Source organism: Carica papaya, chromosome 5, assembly GCF_054855325.1.
Source record: "Carica papaya isolate Zhongbai chromosome 5, ASM5485532v1, whole genome shotgun sequence".
NCBI lineage: Eukaryota > Viridiplantae > Streptophyta > Magnoliopsida > Brassicales > Caricaceae > Carica > Carica papaya.
The window spans coordinates 13,181,729-13,201,546 of NC_142313.1; the positions used below are offsets into that span (position 1 = coordinate 13,181,729).

General features: G+C 35.4%; 2 protein-coding genes across 3 annotated transcripts; both read left to right on the top strand.

Annotated features, from left to right (window-relative positions):
* The first annotated feature begins 48 nt into the window (after nt 1–48).
* Nucleotides 49–11,140, top strand: LOC110814131 (Flavin containing amine oxidoreductase family). 2 transcript variants are annotated; one of them, XM_088219598.1, is made up of 10 exons: nt 49–533; nt 956–1,141; nt 1,271–1,355; nt 2,037–2,184; nt 2,266–2,346; nt 2,503–2,674; nt 4,042–4,143; nt 9,815–9,974; nt 10,089–10,192; nt 10,608–11,140. In XM_088219598.1, exons 1-10 carry the CDS (start codon nt 150–152, stop codon nt 10,905–10,907), a joined length of 1,722 nt encoding a protein of 573 aa, XP_088075724.1. In that variant the 5' UTR covers nt 49–149; the 3' UTR covers nt 10,908–11,140. The 2 variants fall into 2 exon arrangements, with proteins under 2 accessions (XP_088075724.1, XP_021897188.1); XM_022041496.2 differs by lacking the exon at nt 4,042–4,143 and having other exon boundaries at nt 54–533.
* A 2,511-nt stretch (nt 11,141–13,651) lies between these two features.
* IAA30 (indole-3-acetic acid inducible 30) lies at nt 13,652–15,038 on the top strand. Its single transcript, XM_022041563.2, has 4 exons — nt 13,652–14,002; nt 14,107–14,327; nt 14,650–14,749; nt 14,824–15,038. Exons 1-4 carry the CDS (start codon nt 13,830–13,832, stop codon nt 14,882–14,884), a joined length of 555 nt encoding a protein of 184 aa, XP_021897255.2. The 5' UTR covers nt 13,652–13,829; the 3' UTR covers nt 14,885–15,038.
* Nucleotides 15,039–19,818: the final 4,780 nt, after the last annotated feature.

The window sequence follows — 19,818 nt, forward strand, 5'->3', positions numbered from 1 at the left end:
TGCACACCCAAGATTTGCCCTTATGGATAACAAACCCAATCAACGCAATCTGATAATTGTTTCTACTCGCAAATGCTGTGCGTAGAGGCAGTAACAAACAACCAAATCAAACGCAGTCTCCTTCCTCGCTTCTTTCTCTCTACCCCGCCATGGCGGCTCTTATGGAGCTGTCTGTGCTACGGCCAACAGGGCACTCCCTTTTCCCTTCAATCTCCACATCCAACCTCAGAGTAAAAACCAACAGTTCTCTCCGGCTCCAGTGCTCGATCGCGGAGGGCTCCACCATCTCGCCATCGAACATCGACGATGGAGGTATCCCCACGGCGGACTGCGTAATTGTCGGGGGTGGGATTAGTGGCCTCTGCATCGCGCAGGCACTTGCCACGAAGCACCGTGATGTTGCTTCCAATGTGATTGTGACCGAGGCCAGAGACCGCGTCGGCGGCAACATAACCACCGTTGAGAGGGACGGGTACCTCTGGGAAGAGGGCCCCAACAGTTTCCAGCCGTCTGATCCTATTCTCACCATGGTGGTGCGTTTCTGAGATTTCTCCTTTGGTTTTAACTAATTACGTAATGCATTGATGCTTTTTCCAGGAGTAGTGAATTGGTTATGGCGATTAGTTTACCATTTCTTGAACTTACTATTGAAATCGAGACATTTGTTAGAGTGATAAAACTGTCTGTTTACTGTGGACTTGAACTGTACAATGGAATTGCTATTTCGAGTTCAAACATTTAATGTCATGATTTATTATGTAGCAACGCTAATAACATCACAAACTTGATGTGCAAAAGAAATTTTTTTTTAAAAAAAAAATATTACCTACGAATAATTGTGTTTGTGAGCATTTTATTTCTTCCATGGTAGTCAGGGTTCTTGGCTGTGCTGCTGTTAGCTCGCTGCTGGGTCGTTTTTCATTTACTTTTTTGGGATTATATGCATGCTTTGCAGGTAGATAGTGGCTTGAAGGATGATTTGGTACTAGGGGACCCTAATGCACCTCGCTTTGTTTTTTGGAATGGGAAATTAAGGCCAGTGCCTGCAAAGCCAACTGATTTGCCATTCTTTGACTTGATGAGCTTTGGTGGAAAGCTTAGGGCTGGATTTGGTGCCATTGGAATTCGCCCTGCTCCTCCAGTTTGTGCTCAACTTTCTTGTAATTTTGTTTAGATTTATTTTGGAAAAGATTTAGTTCTAGAAACGCATGTATATATGCTCTTATTGACTGAATTTACTCATTATTTTCGACTTTGACAAAGGTTACAGGGTCATGAGGAATCTGTTGAAGAGTTTGTTCGCCGCAACCTTGGGGATGAGGTTTTTGAGCGACTAATTGAGCCATTTTGTTCAGGTGATGGTTAAGGATCCATAGCGCCGACAACCCTGGAACGGTTCAGTATCTTGTAGTACATGCTGTACAGCTTTTTGTCAATTACTCCATACATGACACATTTTTTATAACAATATTTGATCAATCATTTATCATGTTTGTTTATGCTATGTGTGTTTGATGCTTCATGTTCCTTGTTATGAGTTTTGCAGAATGTCTTCTATTGCTACATGCTATCTTTTATGGGTGCACGAAAAGCAAAACTTTCTTATTCATTACCCAGAATTGAAAAGAAATATGCTTTTGCATATGATTGAAGCTGTTGCATCATCTTGAGTAGGCAATTTCAGAGGGCAGCCATGACATGACTGATAGTGGAAATTGAAATAGATTGCACTTGCAGACGCCGGAAACTGGATTTTATATCAATCTTTTTCCATGATTATCGAGTCAATTTTGTTTGAACAATATTAATGACGATAAACAATCCCTATTCATATCTCATTACTGGCTATGGTTAGCATTATGAATTTGTATTTTTAATGCTGTATAAAATAAGCAGGACAATATATGGATTGGTGATAAATGAGCTGCGCAAATATTGTATCTTTTGACTGAGATGCATTCAACTATCAGAACATGTGTCTGTTTCACTTCCCAAAGAGATCAGGGTTTCTAAACCAGTCAATGTTGTTTATGCAGGTGTTTATGCGGGTGATCCTTCAAAACTTAGCATGAAAGCAGCTTTTGGAAAGGTTTGGAGACTGGAACAGCTTGGTGGCAGCATTATTGGAGGCGCTTTTAAAGCAATCCAGGAGAGAAATAACACTGTCAAGCCACCGCGTGACCCGTAATAATATACACTTGCTTTGAGGCCTGTATTATTTTCTTTTTTTATATGCTCAAAAGCACTAACTTTGTTAATGTGCAGGCGTCTGCCAAAACCAAAGGGACAAACAGTTGGATCTTTCAGGAAGGGACTCACAATGTTGCCTGAGGCAATTTCTGCAAGGTGATGTTGCTTGTTGATTGAATGTTTTAGAAAATAGATACCCTTTATGGACCAACATCATTTTTAACTGCCTTGTAGAGCACTTTTCTGATGGTTTCCCACCTCAGAAATCAGCTCCTTATAAAATATTTTTATTAGTTGCTTTATATTTGGCAGGTTGGGTAGCAAAGTTAAATTATCTTGGAAGCTTTCAAGTATTATTAAATTAAACAATCGAGGATATTGTTTGACGTATGAAACTCCAGAAGGATTGGTTTCATTGCAGAGCAAAAGTGTGGTCATGACTGTTCCATCTCATGTTGCAAGTAGTCTGTTGCGCCCTCTTTCTGTAAGTCATTATTAACCTGTTTTTGTTTGGATCATAGATTACTAATTTCCTTGGCTGAAAATGTTTGAAGATGAGTGGTCCTCAATAATTGAATCTTTCCTTTAGATGCTGCCAGAGAAATTTGGCAAAGGACATACTGAATCTTTTCTTTTCGTTGTAAACACTAGGTAGACGTTATCCTCCTGTTTCTATATGACATAGGACATACTAAATCTATTATATATGATCTCTTGTTCAGAAGATTTTTTCCTGTAGGATTAAACTTTTATCTGTTAGTAGTAAAATCTCATCAAATTTATAGTTGATCAACCTACAGATTTACTTCAAATTTATCATGATTTCATATTATATAAAGGTTGTTTTTTAAGGGTAAGTGCAAAAAGAAGATTGCCCTAATTGTAATCTGAAGTATTCTGGAATCAGATCTGTGTATTTTTATTCATTTCCAGCAGTGTACAGCAGCTAGGTACATATAGGAGATTGTTAGGAAAGAAACAGAAAAGAAAGTATACACAATAGAATCAGTCCTATAAAGAGCAAATGTCCCCATTATGGAAGAGAATTATTCTGCTTCTTAATTGGCAGATACCTGAAGATACCCCCCAGATTAGATAAGGGTTTTTATACTCCCCCTCAAGCTGGTTTGTAATTTTGAGCAAACCTAGCTTGAATTAAGGTCATCAAAATTCTTCTTGGGTAATGCTTTGGTGAAGATATTTGCTCTATGGTGGTAGGCCTGGATGTACCAGAAGGATATTGTCCATCTTTATCTTCTCTTTAACAAAGTGTCTATCGATCTCAGCATGCTTTATTCAATCATGATGAATTAGGTTCTTCACTATACTTATTGTAAACTAATTATCGTAGAAAATCTTCATAGGCTCTAAAAAAGGGAATCCTCGATTCATAGAATGTGCTTTATAGCTACATTCCTTCATAGATGTTATGTGCTAAGACTCTAAATCAGCTTCAACGCTACTCATGGATGCTACTGATTGTTTTTTACTTATCAACCTCAACATGCTTTATTTGATCATATTGAACTAGCTTCTTCGCTACGCATATTGTAAATTGATTATCATAGAAAATCTTCATAGGCTCTAAAGAGGGAATCGTCAATTCATAGAATACTCTTTATAGCCACATTCCTTTGTAGATGCTATATGCTGAGACTCTAAATTCAGCCTCAACACTACTCCTGGATACTATTGATTGTTTTTTACTTCTCAAATTGATTAGATTTTCCCAAACGTATGTGCAGTCTCCAGAAGAGAATCTCCTATCAGTTATAGAATCAGCCTAGTTCGCATTGATATATAACTCAACTTCTTGATTTGTGTTCTATGTGAAAAATAATCCTTGCCCAGCTGTCATTTGTAGGTGCCTATGAATCCGAAATATTGCTTCCACAAATTCTTCAGTTGGGTGCTCATGAATTGATTTACCAAACTGACAGCAAATTTAATTTGGTATGATATATGACATGTAAACCAATTTCCCTACAAAACATTGATATCTTTCTTTTTTTTTTTTTTTTACTGGAGTACTATCAATTTTACCTCCCAATTTAATTTGGGATCCATAGGTGTGTTGTTGTCTTTCATCCAAGCATCTCATTCTCCTTTAAGAGGTCCAACACATAGTTTCATTGAGACATTGAGCTTCTTTTCTTTGACCTAACAATTTCCATTTCCAAGAAGTGCTTGAGATTATCTACATCTTTAATCTCCAATTCTTTTGCTAAGACTTCTTTTAATATAAGGATTGAGGTCTTTAATCCTATAAATATTATGTCATTTATATATACGATGAGAATGACTCTTTTTCCTGAGGAATCATGCTTGACAAACATGGTGTAATATGTTTGGCCTTGATTATATCTAAACTTTTTGATTGCTTCAATGAACTACCAAACCACACTCTTGGAGATTATTCTAGACCATATAGAGATTTTCTTAGCTTATGAACTTATTTGGTCATGACTTAATTTTCAAGGCCCTATGGTTTTTTCTGTATAGATTTCTTCCTCCAATTCTCCGTTTAGAAAGACACTCTTCACATCTAGTTGAAACAGTAGCCAATCCAGAGTTGCTGCAAGAGACATCCGTATACAAACTGTGTTGAGTTTTTTAGCCAATCCAGAGTTGCTGCAAGAGACATCCGTATACAAACTGTGTTGAGTTTTTTCCAAAGGTAGAAATATCTCCTAATAAACGATTCCATAAGATTGAGTGAAGCCTTTGGCTACTATGCGGGCTTTGAACATGTTGATGCTGCCATGAGCATTATGCTTGACTTTGAAGACCCATTTACCGTAAATTGGTTGTTTCCCATATGGTAATTCTATTATTTTTAATGTCCCATTCTTCTAGAAGGCTCAGATTTCCTTTATAATTGCACCTCTTCATTTAGGTACTTTAAGAGTTTCATTTACCGTCTTCTGTATTTCAAAAAAAAATATTGATAATAAAGGCCTGGTGAGTTGATGATAGGACCTTTATCTGATACAAAATTGTAATGGATGATCAGTGCATACTCTTTTCTACTTTCTCAATGTAATAGATCTATCATCACTATACAAACCTTCAGAAGGGGGATATGATCTTATGTTACCTGAAGGATCTTGGGGTTCTGGATCTGAACTGGATTCATAGCCTTGATTTGGTGGCTGCGGCTCTTTCTCATCTTGATTCTTGTTTCTCTTGGTGTAGACACATAGTTTAGTCTTTGTAGTGGGTTGAGTAGGTGGTGGTCTTAGAGGTATATGGAATTTTGATCAAGGATCCATTTAGTCTAGGGACTAAGTTGGTTTGGATGTCTCATCGTGAATTTGATTGGGTTTAGTTGGAAGAGGATGAGGATCTTCTGAGGTATTGTTGAAGATAGGGTCACTGGTGGAGTCCCAAAGTTGGTATTCATGTGTATGTTTCTCCCATTGAATATCAATTTTATAGTATGGTTGGTTTTCATGAAAAATAATATTTATGAAATTGTGAAACTTCCTCGTAATAAGTGAATAACACTTTTGCTCCTTTTAGTTTGAGTGGTACAACAACAAAGATGCATGTGATTGATCTAGGATCAAGTTCGTTTCTATGATGGTTGTGTATGTGAGTAAAAACTAAACTCTCAAAACTTTGATAGATAGAGTAAATAGAAGCAGTGTGGTAGGAAAGACTTGAAACATGATTTTATAGGGTGTTTGAAAGTTGAGAAACCGAGATGACTTTCTATTGATGGGGTAGGTTTTAGTTAGAACAACTTCATTCTAGAAAAACTTGGGAACTTGAGCGGTGAACATGAGGGATTGAATAACCTCTAAAAGGTATTTGTTTTTCATTTCAGCTATCTCATTTTGTTAAGGGGTATCAACCATGAACTATGACGAACAGTTTTCTCTTTTTTAAGATATGTGCCCAACTCTCTTTTAAAGTATTCTTTTGGATTGTCAGTTTTTATTACTTGTATTCTTGTTTGAAATTGAGTTTAGACCATAGCATTGACTTTTATGAAGATATGGTTATAGGGAATAACTATATAATTCTAGTATAATTATCCACGAAAGTGTAGACCATCTAATACCAGTGATGTTGTTGATTCCAATGATGGCATTGAATGTAGATGATCCTCAGACATCACTATATACTTTAGAAAAAGATCTAAATGCTTTGTAGGACAACATAGGATATAAAATACGAGTATGCTTTGATAATTGATGCACTTCACAACGAAAATTTTTCAAATTTTAATTTTTTAATAAGGATGGGAAAGATTATTAAAAGTAAACAAAGTTTGGATGTTTTGGTCAATACTGTCATTGCAAAATTGTGCTAGAATTATTCAAATAAGTTTGGGTTATTTCTAGGCTCAACACATACTGCATTATGGGATTGTTTTCTAAGAGTTACATTTTTCTTAAGGAGAAAGAATCTGGAGTACACCTGCATTGCCAATTGTTTCCTCCGAACCTAAATCTAGAAATTCACACACATATAAAGAAAACTTAGCAATGCAGTTATGGTTTTGAGTAAATTTGCTTACTGATAACAAATTATAGTCCAAAGTTGGTACATGAAGAACCCCATTTAGTGTTAACTCCCTTGAAATGGGAATAGGACCTGCTCCAACCACTCTTGAGTGAGATCCATACCCTGTTTTCACGGTAAGATTCTCATTGCGCAGATTATATTCACGGAACAATGTTGCATTTTCCATCATATGGTCAAATGTGCTTGAATCAATGACTTTAGTGTCCGAGTATTCTTGTTTGAAATTGAGTTTAGACCTTAATATTGACTTTTCTGAAGATATGGTCATCTTCTGATTTTTTTCTTTTATAGGGAATAGCTATACAATTCTAGTATGATTATCCATGAAAGAATAAATTATCTAGTACCAGTGTTGTTGTTGATCCCAGTGATGATGTTGATTGTAGATGGTCCTCAAACATCACTATATAGAAAAAGGTATAGATGTTTTGTAAGGCAACATAGGATATAAAATATTAGTATGCTTTGGTAATTGACACACTTCACAATGAAAATTTTTCAAATTTTAATTTTTTAATAAGAATAGGAACGATTATTAAAAGCAAACAAAGTTTGAGTGTTCTAGTCAAAATGTCATACCATACTCCATTTTTGAATTGTCTTCTAGGAGTTACATTTTGCTTAAGGAGAGAATCTGAAGCTCACTTTAGCATTGCCAATTGTTTCCTACGAACCTAAATCCAGAAATTCACACACATATAAAGAAAATTTAGCAATGCAGTTATGGTTTCGAGTATATTTACTTACTGATAACAAATTACAGTCTAAACTTGGTACATGAAGAACTCCATTTAGTGTTAACTCCCTTGAAATGGGAATAGGACCTGCTCCAGCTACTCTTGAGTGAGATCCATCCACTGTTTTCACGGTAAGATTATCATTGCACAAATTATATTCATGGAACAATGTTGCATTTTCCATCATGTGGTCAAATGAGCTTGAATCAATGATCTGAGTATCTTATCCTCCTGAAATAGCATTAAGAGCACTTAAAGAATCACTTTTTTGGTTATTTCAAAATAGGAATTACTTTTTTGTGCGGTTTTCCCAATCCCAATGTTATTATGGATCGGGTTTTGTTGAAGAAACATTTCTTGAAGGGCTTCTGTTTGTTCTTTGCTAAATGCGCATGACACATTAAGGGGAGCTGCTTCATCAATAGAGACATAATTTTGTCATCCTTTCCCTGTGATTGATTATGTGGTCTTTAAGTCTGCTGGTTTTCCATGAATTTTCTGGCAATTGTTGAAGTTGTGATCAGGCTTTGTGCAGTGATCACACTAGGGTCTCTCCTTCCTTTGCCAGTTGCTTGTGTTGGGATGACAGCCACCGGCACCCAAGGCAGAATTTTGCTCAGTTGGTGGACCAATGAATGCCTCACAGCATCACTTTTTTTCATGTTTTCTTCTCTTCTTACTCAGAAAACACTTCACAGTTACCAGGTAATGATTTCGTTCCTATTATTCTTTCCCAAACTTCATCTAGATTCTTGTGCAGTCCTGTGAGGAATTTAAAAATTCTTTTCCTTTCTGGAATCTCTCTGTATCATTTCCCATTGTCTGGACAACCCCAAGATAGCTCCTCAAATACGTTTAGGCACTATCAGTGGTGAGTGAGGGTGCCATAATACTGGGTTACAAATAAGTCTTCGTGTTGCAGGTCATGGAAAGTAGATTCAACAACAAAAATTTCAGACATGTTTTCCTTGCTCAAGTAGAATTTCGTAGCTGCTTCCTAGATTTCATGAGCTGTAGTGTACAACAAAAAATTCTCACCAATGTTGTTGGTCATGGAATTTATCAGCCACAAGATGACCAGATTGTTTTGGGCCTTCTAAATTCGGAATTTTGGGTCTTTAATGCTTGGTTGGATTATTTCTCCAGTGAGATATTCTTCTCTCCCACTTCCATTTTGACCGATTAAGACCATTGAAAGTAGTTATTTCTATTAACCTTGTGGCCAGTGATCGAAATTTGGGGGGCTTCTGCTTCACTAGACTTGATGGAAATAGTTCCATTGGCCCTTGACGTAACTTCAGAAAGTTTGTTTGTCCTCCCCATGGCCATTCCGTATTTGATCATGAGCGAAAGAAAAAAATTTCTCCAGGGTTCAGAGAACTTGCTCTGTTACCATGAAGTTTTTTGGAATTAAATCAGTGTGATTTGTATTCATTTCCAACAGTGTACAGCAGGTAGGTATATATAGAAGATTGTTAGGAAAGAATTAGAAAAGGAAACTATACACAATAGAATTGGTCCTACAAGGAGCAAATATCCCTATTATGGAAGAGAATTATTCCGCTTCTTAGTTTGGAGATCACCCGAAGATACTCTCCAGATTATGTATGGGGTTTCTACATAATCCTGCTGCTTGGAGGCTCATATGGATACCTTCAACCTCAAAGTCCTGGTGGCAGACCATTCTTTGTGATCATTGTAATGCATTTGTTGAATGAACTGGAAAAGTCCTATGTGTTGACCCAAGGATGTCATTTCTGATATCTAATGTGACATGGGAATGTAAGCATGACAATTGGTTTAGCCACTCCACTGTATTAGGAGGGAGGGAGTATGAGCCCCATCTCATTATATTGGGTAAGGAAGGGAGAAGGTTGTGGGTATCGGCAATCAGTTGGTGGGTGGTTAGTAGGTTAATCTTTGCTGTACTGAAAGTAGGAGAGGGCAGTCGAGCAGGCTGGACTAAGAAGACTATTATTGGCCTCATTGGCCTCTTGATTTTATGGACAATTTGGTTAGAAATAAAGATGTTCTAATGGTTCTATTGGTGACTTTACTACTCTTTGAGTGCTGTGGTTCTGTACCTTATAGTTTACTTTTGAAGGTCATCCACTCCGAAATGAGAGTATTCTGGGAACCTCAATGATGAGAAAGCTGGCTCTATCTTGTAATTTGTTTGTCCCTTTTGTACGAGGTTGAGACCCCCTTGGTGCCTCTGTTGATTATTTATATTCTTTTCGACCAAAAAAAGGATATTTTCTAGATATTTTGAGTCAGCAATTTCTGGTCTCTTGCTGGTCTACTTTGGTAGAGTTTCTAATGAGTTTTTACCCATTACTACTTTTTCTTTTCAGGATCCTGCTGCAGATGCACTCTCAAAATTCTATTACCCGCCAGTTGCAGCAGTGTCCATCTCATATCCAAAGGAAGCAATTCGGACTGAGTGCTTGATCGATGGTGAACTTAAAGGCTTCGGCCAATTGCATCCACGCAGCCAAGGAGTGGAAACCTTAGGTTTGTAAACTCTTACCTAGTGATTAATGTTTGATAATTAAAAATAGCTTGTCCTGGACATGCTGAAAATTTTCATACCAAAATTTTCAAGTTTTATCAACTCCTTTCCTGCAGGAACAATATACAGCTCTTCGCTTTTTCCTAATCGAGCGCCAGCAGGAAGGGTTCTGCTCCTGAACTATATTGGAGGAGCTACCAACCGTGGGATTTTGTCCAAGGTAATAGAGTTCTGAAGTATAATTTGAGGATATGTGGATGATATGGATAAGTGGATCCAGTAGTAGCATATTGACACTTTATGTTCAGATACTAAATAGGATCATTTTTTGAAGAAAAAGGACCATGTTTTTATGCTCTTGCTCTGTAAATACACTAGTTGTGTTTGGAGTCTTACCCATGAACTTAAGTTTTGGCACTGCTATGTCTCCTCAAGAGTTGATGCTATTTTTGAGGCTTTGCTTGACATGTAGTTATTTCTAAAACTAAATTGCTTACATTTCACCAATCCAGGCAACTACATATATTGCAACACTGTGTAATAACTACTATTCTTTTGGGCTATGCATAAGGGCTCTATTCCATAAAGCTTCATTTCATTTTTACTTTGACTGATGTTGTAGTTTCTGTAAACAGACTGAGGCCAAGCTTGTGGAGGTGGTCGACCGTGATTTGAGAAAGATGCTCATAAATCCGAGTGCAAAGGATCCGTTTGTATTAGGTGTAAGAGTGTGGCCGCAAGCAATTCCACAATTCTTGGTTGGTCATTTAGACCTTGTAGATGCTGCAAAATCTGCTCTTAACAGCGGTGGGTTTGAAGGGCTTTTCTTGGGAGGAAATTATGTATCTGGTGTGGCATTGGGACGATGTGTGGAGGGTGCGTACGAGGTTGCAGCAGAAGTAAACAGTTTTCTATCACAATATACATACAATTAGTGTCTGATACAGGCCAAGTTCTCCATATTCTGAGTATGTAGTCCCGTGTAGTTTTCAGCAGTTAAAACATTAATGGGTAGTGTTTTTCTCCTTGGATTTCCCTTTCGTTTTTTGGCATTTCCATTAAATTTGTAATAACGACGTATTAAGTCTTTGCTTATTCCGTGATTAGTGGCTCTGCCTTGGGCACCCTTGAAAAGCCTATGGGGCTATTGAAGCAAATCTTCCTTTTACTCGTTGTAGGGAATGTACGATACGCGCTGGACATAAACTTGTCGGGCACATCCTTTTTTCACTTTTTATTTTCACCGCAAAAAACATTCACCTCCCCTTTTCCCATTATGCAAAATCAAAGTAAAAAGCTTTTTTGTTAGTCATAATTTAATATATATATATATATAATAGGAAGATGATGGTATTCTTTTGCAAATTTACATTCTTATGTTGGGAGTGAATAAAAATATGAACTTGTAAATTAAATTTACACCTTTTGCAGAAGTTATTTAGTCAGAAATAATTTTGCTTGTTTAATTTGTATTGAAATATTAGCGCAAGAAATAGAAATTGAATGTTTTTAAAGTATTGATTAATGTAAAATATGTTATTACCGTCACTATTATTATTGAATTATGTAGAAGAGGATAGATGGGAAGAATTCCCTAACCCGTAAAGCATGAAGCATAGCTTGTAGGCACGTGGAAAAAAAGAGAGTTGTGGAATTTATTAGAAAAAGCAAAGAAGAGAATCGACCTAAAAAATAGCGAAAGACAAGAATCTGGAAACAACAAAGTGTAGCCTAATACTGCATTAACGTATGAAGGGAAATTTCAAAGAGCTTCTTCTTTTGTCCAAATTAAGTTAAACAAGTTTAACAAGAAACTACCTCCTATTACTGTATTATATTTTATTACATACATATATAGAAAACAGCAGAACCATAAATAAAAAGAAGATATTGGTTGATAAAAGCAAGGCTGTAAATGGGATGCTGCCCCCACTAGTGAAGCCCCTATCAATAGAGACAAACTTTAGCGGAGGAAAGAAAAAGCAACCCAATAAAATTTGGAGTAATCCCCCCCCCCCCAAATCAAAAGTACGAAATTTAATTCCCCAACAGTGAGTAGACATGAATGATGAATGACGGTGAACTTACTATGAATCACCTTTCTTATTCTCACCCAAACAACTCAAAAAGAAAAATTGGCAGTTGCAGTTCCAGAGAAATTAAGTTCCTTTTAATTAAGTTGAAACTAGGAAACTAAAAAGAAAAAGAAAAATTGAACCAAACCAAAGAGGATGGATGGTATGGGCGGTGGGAGACAAAGTGCTGTTTCTTTTTCCTTCATTTGTTTCCATCTCACATCCCTTTTCGTTTTCCTTGGTTTACAAATGGCGATTCTTTCGGTACAAGCAATATCTCATGTTCCCTTTCCCCTTACTCTCCTTCTTTTTTTTCCCTTTTAAAAAAATATTTTTGTTTTGGGTAATATGTGTACACACACACACACATATATATATATGTATATTTGTTGAGGAACAAGAGGACCAATGATATAAAAGATTTGTCATGAAGAGAGAGACACGTGGTTTGTGCACGTGGGGTTGGCGAAATTGGAAATTCAATTCCAATTGCATTTACTTTGTGTCTTTGCTTCCTTTTCCTTGTGCTTGCAAATTGTGTTTCTATCCCCAACACAGCCTTTTACTCTTTAAAGATTAAGTAGTAATTCCCATTTCTCAATCTCACCAAAAATTCCTCCCAATGCTCATGCAATCTAATTTTCTTTAAATAAATATATGTATTTATTGATTATGTAACACATATATAATAATTATAACATGATAAAAATAAATTTAAAAAAATAATAATACAATTTAATTTTATTATAAATGCACATAAATAATTAAAAATTGTTTCTAATTGATCTATTTATATATAAATAAAAAAAAAAAAAAAAAGTTAATGTAAAAATATAAGAAGAGAAGTATCTATATATTACCCCTAATGTATGTACATATATAATTGTTATATCAAGTTAGAATAGAATGAAAATTGAATAAATTATTCGAGTGTGAAACCCTAGGGAACAGTCACTAAATATCCAAACTGTCTTTTGTATTCCTTTTTCCTGTATGAATTTTGAGGTCGAAGCATTCTGCTTAATACTTTTTGTATGTTAAATTTTACAAGAACATTATGTCAGTATCATCATTATCAATATTAACCCTAATTAATAATATGTGTTTTTTGATTTCGGGACACGATGATCTCATCCATTGAACTTCGATTTCAGACAAACTTTTTCCGGATTTAATTTTATTGTACACTGCATGTTGTTGTTCTGCGTATATACATGTACGTATATATATTATACAAAGCTTTTCTATTTCTGATATCGATGCTTTTGTATCCTTCTTGATTCTCCCTCAACCGTCCATATTCATTTCCTCTGAGTTTATAATGTCTCTATCCATATTATAAACAACTCGTGCATTCAATTATGTATTAGATTAACATGGTATCTTTTTAATTAATTATATGCTAATACAACATAATAAATGTGATTAACTACTTACATGAGATTAAATTAAATGTTTACATGGACGCAATAAATTTACTTAGCCGCCAACAACTATTAAAAAGACTCATGTTCAGTGTAAACCTGTGAAGATGATGATGAAAAGTTTCTTAGGAAGTATAATTATATATAGATATATAGATGTAATGATATTCGACACGTGTAGTTGTCTGCTAAGCTGGCAACATATCAGGCCAACCAGTCTTCCCAAGGAATTGTCTCCCACAAAAAACCTCATGAATCATTTTTCAACATTCTTCTCTCTCTCTCTCTCTCTCTGTCTATTTATCTATACCTGCAAAACGCAGAGAGGGCGGCTTCCTTGTCTTCACATCTCAACAAAATGAGCAGAGCTGTAACTCCGTCGTCTTCATCTATTGAAAGCAGTAATTACCACCTTCCTCTCTCATCTGCTTCTTCTTCTTCAAATTTCAAAACAGATCTTAGCACTGATCTCAGTCTCGGACTCACCGTTTCATCAACTACTCAACACCACACTCCTTCTCAGCTTACAAGGTACTTACGTTCATTCATTCATTACTATAACAAGAGCCCATTTGACCAAACTTGTTTTTAACCAATACCCATTTCTCATTTCTTTCAAAAATATTTTTAATTAGTTTGCAGGGATCTGGCAATTGGCCACCCATAAAGTCGGTTTTAAAGCAAACGGTAGAAGAAGAAGAAGAAGAAGAAAGCGAATGTAATAGTTCTGCAACTTTCTTTGTAAAGGTTTACATGGAGGGCATTCCTATTGGTCGAAAATTAGATCTTTTGGCTCACGATGGCTACCGTGATTTGATAAGGAGTCTCGATCATATGTTTAACGCTGCCATTTTCTGTTAAGTTCTTTTCTCTTTTTTTCTAAGTGTGTCTGTCCATTCTCGTATTAATATGTGTTGATTTGGCAAGCTTGATCTTGGTTATATTTTATTTATATTTTCATAATTTTTCTATATAAATAGCTTATAATTTATTATTAATGTACGCTATTTGATCATAATAAAAAAATTTCTTCTTGATTTTATGTGTGTAAACAGGCATATAGTACATTTTCTTTTTTACTTTATATTTATTTTCCCAACAATATTATATTTCTCTTCTGGTAATAATTTGAGAATTGGGAATTAATATTCTGTTTTGACGGAACAAATTAATTACAGGGGCTGAAGAGGAGGAATTGATGCATTGTGAGAAAAGTCATGTGTTGACATATGAGGACAAGGAAGGCGATTGGATGATGGTTGGGGATGTTCCTTGGGAGTAAGTAATTTCAGTATTTATATGTATATATGTAAATCTCTATATATTTAGTTATGTTTAATTTATAATTGCAGGATGTTCTTATCGACTGTAAGAAGGTTGAAGATCACAAGAGCTTACCACTTTCAACAATGATGGTTTTGATGTGTTCGATTTATGATATGGTTTTGTGGTTTGGAAGAGACATAGAATTGAAAATTTTGACAGTTTTACGGATGGATCATGTACATTTATTTACATACACAATTAGTGTAAATCAGTAGCAGCACCAGCTATATCATTATTATTATTATTATTTTTATTTTTTTATAAAAATAATATCATATTTAAAATTTATGTCTGAATTTATTTACAAGTATGCACATATTTTAATTACAAAATGACAAGAATATTACTTCAAATTATAAAAATTAAATTTATGTTTATACAAAGATCAAAACAATGTATTTCAAATTCTCATAAATATTGGCTGCTCCTACTTTCATTCTGATTAATGATATTAATTAATTTGGAAAATTGAGACTTCCTATTTATGCAAGTATCAATTCTCACACACACACACACAAGGATATTATTATTTAGGATATTATAACGAATGTCTTTTTCTAAAAGTTCATAATGTCAAAATTCAAATACTAAATTGTTAAAAAATAATAATAATGTTCTAATAAAACAATATATACATGTAGTTATTCATAAAATTGCATTTAAGTATTTATAAAATTATATCAAACTAGGCCTTGTTAGGAAATTGAAAAACGGACCATCATATATATTCATTTGGGTTTTCAAATATTATGCAATTGTTAGTAAATAAGGCCTCCAGGATTTTCAAATTTCCCTCACACAAGTGAAATTCATAAATAATAATGTCCAAATTATACAATTTAAAAACATTTCAAGATAGTACTGTAAAGCTCCAGAATTTAAAAGATAATAAGATCATAAATTAAATGCGGAAGCAAAATAATAGAGTTTAGGATTTTACATTCTTACACAATAATTTAGAATACTGAATAAGGTAAATAACTGAGCGTTCTAGGACGACCTTCACTATCTTCTGAAGGGAATCCGGATTGTGAACTTATTCACAACTATCTTGTTGATCGGCATCTGGATCTTGATTCTCTTAATCTGGAATAATTAATGAAATGGTGAGCTACACTAACCCAGTAAGAATATCACACTACTCACCGATACAGAAACTAAAGGTTAATAAAAATCACAAAAACAACAAATGTGCTCTTAATTTAAATAAATTTATTTATTATAAAAAAATTATTTATTGCATACATTTACCATTGCGCGATTTTTAAAATTAACTTATAGAGACAATAACTCAAATAATATTTCAATCTCATTTTCGAGTGAGCAATAACAAACACTTTCCTATTTATTTGTCTACTAGTATCCCTGAGAGCCTATAAGAATATCCCAGTACGCGTGAACTATTCAGTATGAGCGTCAAAAATACCATTTCTCAATACCCCATCCGATATGAGATAACGTTCACGGTAGAATTCCCTATGTATTCGGTCCATCCACCATCTCTCAAGATATCCAGTAAGGCTACCATTCATTAATTCACATGACCAATCAATTTTTCATTTGCATATTATTTTTTAATTTCACAAATCAACCGTAAATCATGCAAGAAAAATAATGTATATTGAAAAACAATATATATATCAAGGAATCACAATTGAATCATTCAATCATTTCAGTATATCATCATGTATTTAAACCTGTAAATTCAATAATCAGTTACATAGGATAATAAATAAATGACTAATTGGTTCTGCCTTCATTGGTAACTTGTAATTATTCTCAAACTTTTCTAAATTATACAAAATATTATATTATCGATTATAAAACTTCAATTCTATAACAGAAAATAAGGTGAGGGATTCTTAATATGTTTTACGTACCTAAAAATATTCTAAAAAATCCAAAATTGGTGTTAAAACCTTTTTAAGCCAATTTCAAAATTTCGGCACAACGGTACCTCCGTGCTTTAGCGACGGCACCATCGCCCACAACGGTGCTTTACCTTGGCCTAGCTGTTTTCAGCCAGATTTGGCCAGTTTCGACTGGTTTTATACATATCATTGTGAGAAAACACGTTAAGGGACCTTGGTTGGCCTAAAAAAGTAAAAAAAAAAAACCTACCGACAGTAGAATTTTCAAATGTGGCGGCTCCACTGGCTCACCTTCACGGTTGAGCATTTTTTTTTGTCAACCTGTAGAAAACAGAACAGTGAACATAATAGTAAAAAAATCACATGAAATAGAAAACGGGAAGGGGCTCATCGAAGGTGATTGCGGATTTTCCCCACAGCGATGCCGTCGGGTTTCACCCGTAGTTTCTGACTCATCCGCCGTTCTTTTTGTTCCAATTTGGCCATGGGGGTGCTCGAAATCAAATTCCTAGTAGATAAATTTTTTTTAATCTTTTTTGGTGGTCAGAGGTAGCTCCAGCGCGGTGGTGGGCGGCGGTCGGCTCTATTTTTTGGCGACTGGTTCTTATTCTCTGACCGGAGGTGCTGGCGGCTAGAGTTTAGGTTCAGTGTGATGCGACATATTTATACCCGTCTCGCGTAAATCAAGACCGTTCATTGCGATTTGACCTCAACTGTCCAATCGTATTTAAAAATAGAACGAATCTAAACCGTTTATCGTGTTTAATCGCGACCGTCTGATCGCGCCTGAGGAGGGATCGAATCCGGACCGTTCACATGTGTGGGAACGCTTCCGGACCATCTGATCACAGGGCACACAAATCGCTAGTGTGGCCTCCCGCGTGGCACCGAGTCAGCGTGCCTTACAACGGGGCAAGCTCCGATTCGTCAGGGCTACTGATTGGGCGATCCTACATGGTGCAATTTTTCTTAATTACGTTCTGACCCCCCAGTTTCTGAATTTTCTTTTAAAAACACCATCCGAATCCAAATTTTCACCTATTTTTTCCAAAATTATTTTCAGTTTCATGCTTAACTTATTTTTTTTCCATAATCCTACATTAAATTAAAAAATAGATTTTTACACATTTTTTAATGCTAAAATTAACTCCGGGCCAAATTTCGGACCCGAGTACTACATCTTTGTACTTATTTTTCACAAGGAATGGTTGGGTGATTATTCGTATTTGGTATTTTTAAGTTTTTGTGTAAAAAATGATTCTGAGGAACACGACTTTGATACCAACTGTAAAGACTCGGAACTTAAAGGAAATAAAGTCATAAATTAAATGCGAAAGAGAAATAATAGGGTTTATATTTTTTACACAATAATTTAGAATGTCTAATAAGGTTACGGGAATGACCATTCTAAAAGAACAAACGAAAATAAAAGAAATAAACAAAAGGCAATATGTTGAGTATTTTAGGACGACCTTTACTAGTTTTTGAAGGGAGTTTAGGTGGTGAACTATTCACAACCCTCTTATTGATGAGGATCTAGTGTTGGTCCTTTGGATTTGAAATAGTTCATGAAAGGGTGAGTTACACTACCCCAGTAAGAATATTATACTACTCACCGATACAGAAACTGAATGTAGTAAAAATCATAAAAACAACCAATGAAGCTCTTGATTTAAGTAAATTCATTTATCATAAAGAAAACTATTTATTGCATATATTTATCGTTGCGAGATTTTCAAAATTGCTCTATAGAGACAATAACTCAAATAACTTTCCAATCTCATTTTTGAGTGAGCAATAACAACTACTTTCCCTTTTTATTTGTCTGCTAGTATCCTTGGGGGCCCATAAGGATATCCCACTACGCGTGAACCAATATTCAATATTGTTAACTAACCGATCGTCCCCATACCTCAGCTGGTATAACCGCCAAAAATATCATTCATCACTACTCCGTCCGGTATAAGGTTGAATCGGGTCGTCTCCATACCCTATCCGATATGAGCACCAAAAGTACTATTCCTCAATATTTTGTCAGTATGAGGCAACGTTCACGATATGGTTTTCTATGTATGCGATCCGTCCACTATCTCTCAGGATATCTAGTAAGGCTATCATTCATTAATTCACATGACCAATCAATTCTCCATTTGCATATTAATTTTCAATTTCACAAATCAACTGTAAATTATACAAGATAAGCAATATATATGTTAAGCAAGTACAACTAAATCATTCAACTATTCTAGTATATCATCATGTATTTAAAGCTGTAAATTCAACAATCAGTTACATAGGCTTGTAATTATTCTCAAAGTTTTTTAAATTACACAAAATACCATATTACTAATTATTAAGTTTTAATTCTATAACAGTGAATAAGATGAGAGATTCTTACTCGAATCGGTGTCTGAAATACTAAACTTTCTAATGTGCTTACTAACGGTCTCCAGATTTCCTGAATTTTCCTGTGGAGATTAAAATACGTTTTACATATCTAAAAATGCACTAAAAAATTCAAAATGGGTGTTAAAAACCTTTTCCGGTCAATTTTGAAATTCTGACATGGCTGCACTACCATGTTCTGGCGACGGTTTGCATCGACCTGGCCGTTTCCGACTAGTTTTATACATATCCCTGTGAGAAAAGACATTAAGGGGTCTCAGTTGGCCGAAAAAAGTCAAAAAATAGAAACCTATCGGTGGTGACATTTTTCAATGCGGTAGCTCCGCTTGCTCACCTTCGTGGCTGGACGTTTTTTGTCAGCCAATCTATAGAAAACAAAATAGTAAACACAATGGTGAAAAAATCGCGCGAAATGGAAAATGGGAAGAGGCTCATTGAAGGAGGTTTCGGGTTTGTCCGCAATTTTCGACTCACCATCGTTCTTTTTACTCTGATTTGGTCATAGGGGTGCTCGGAATCAAATTCTAAGCTGATAGAAAAATTTTTACCTTTTTTGACGGTCAGAGGTGACTCTGGCGCGGCGACGGGCGATAGTCGGCTCTCTTCTTCAGTGACTGGTTTTTCTTCTCCTGCAGAAGGGTAGTGGCTAGGATTTGGGTTTGGTGTGATGCAAAATATTTATACCCGTTTTACATAAATATGGGCCGTTCATCGTGTTTGATCTCAATCATCCGATCGCGTTTA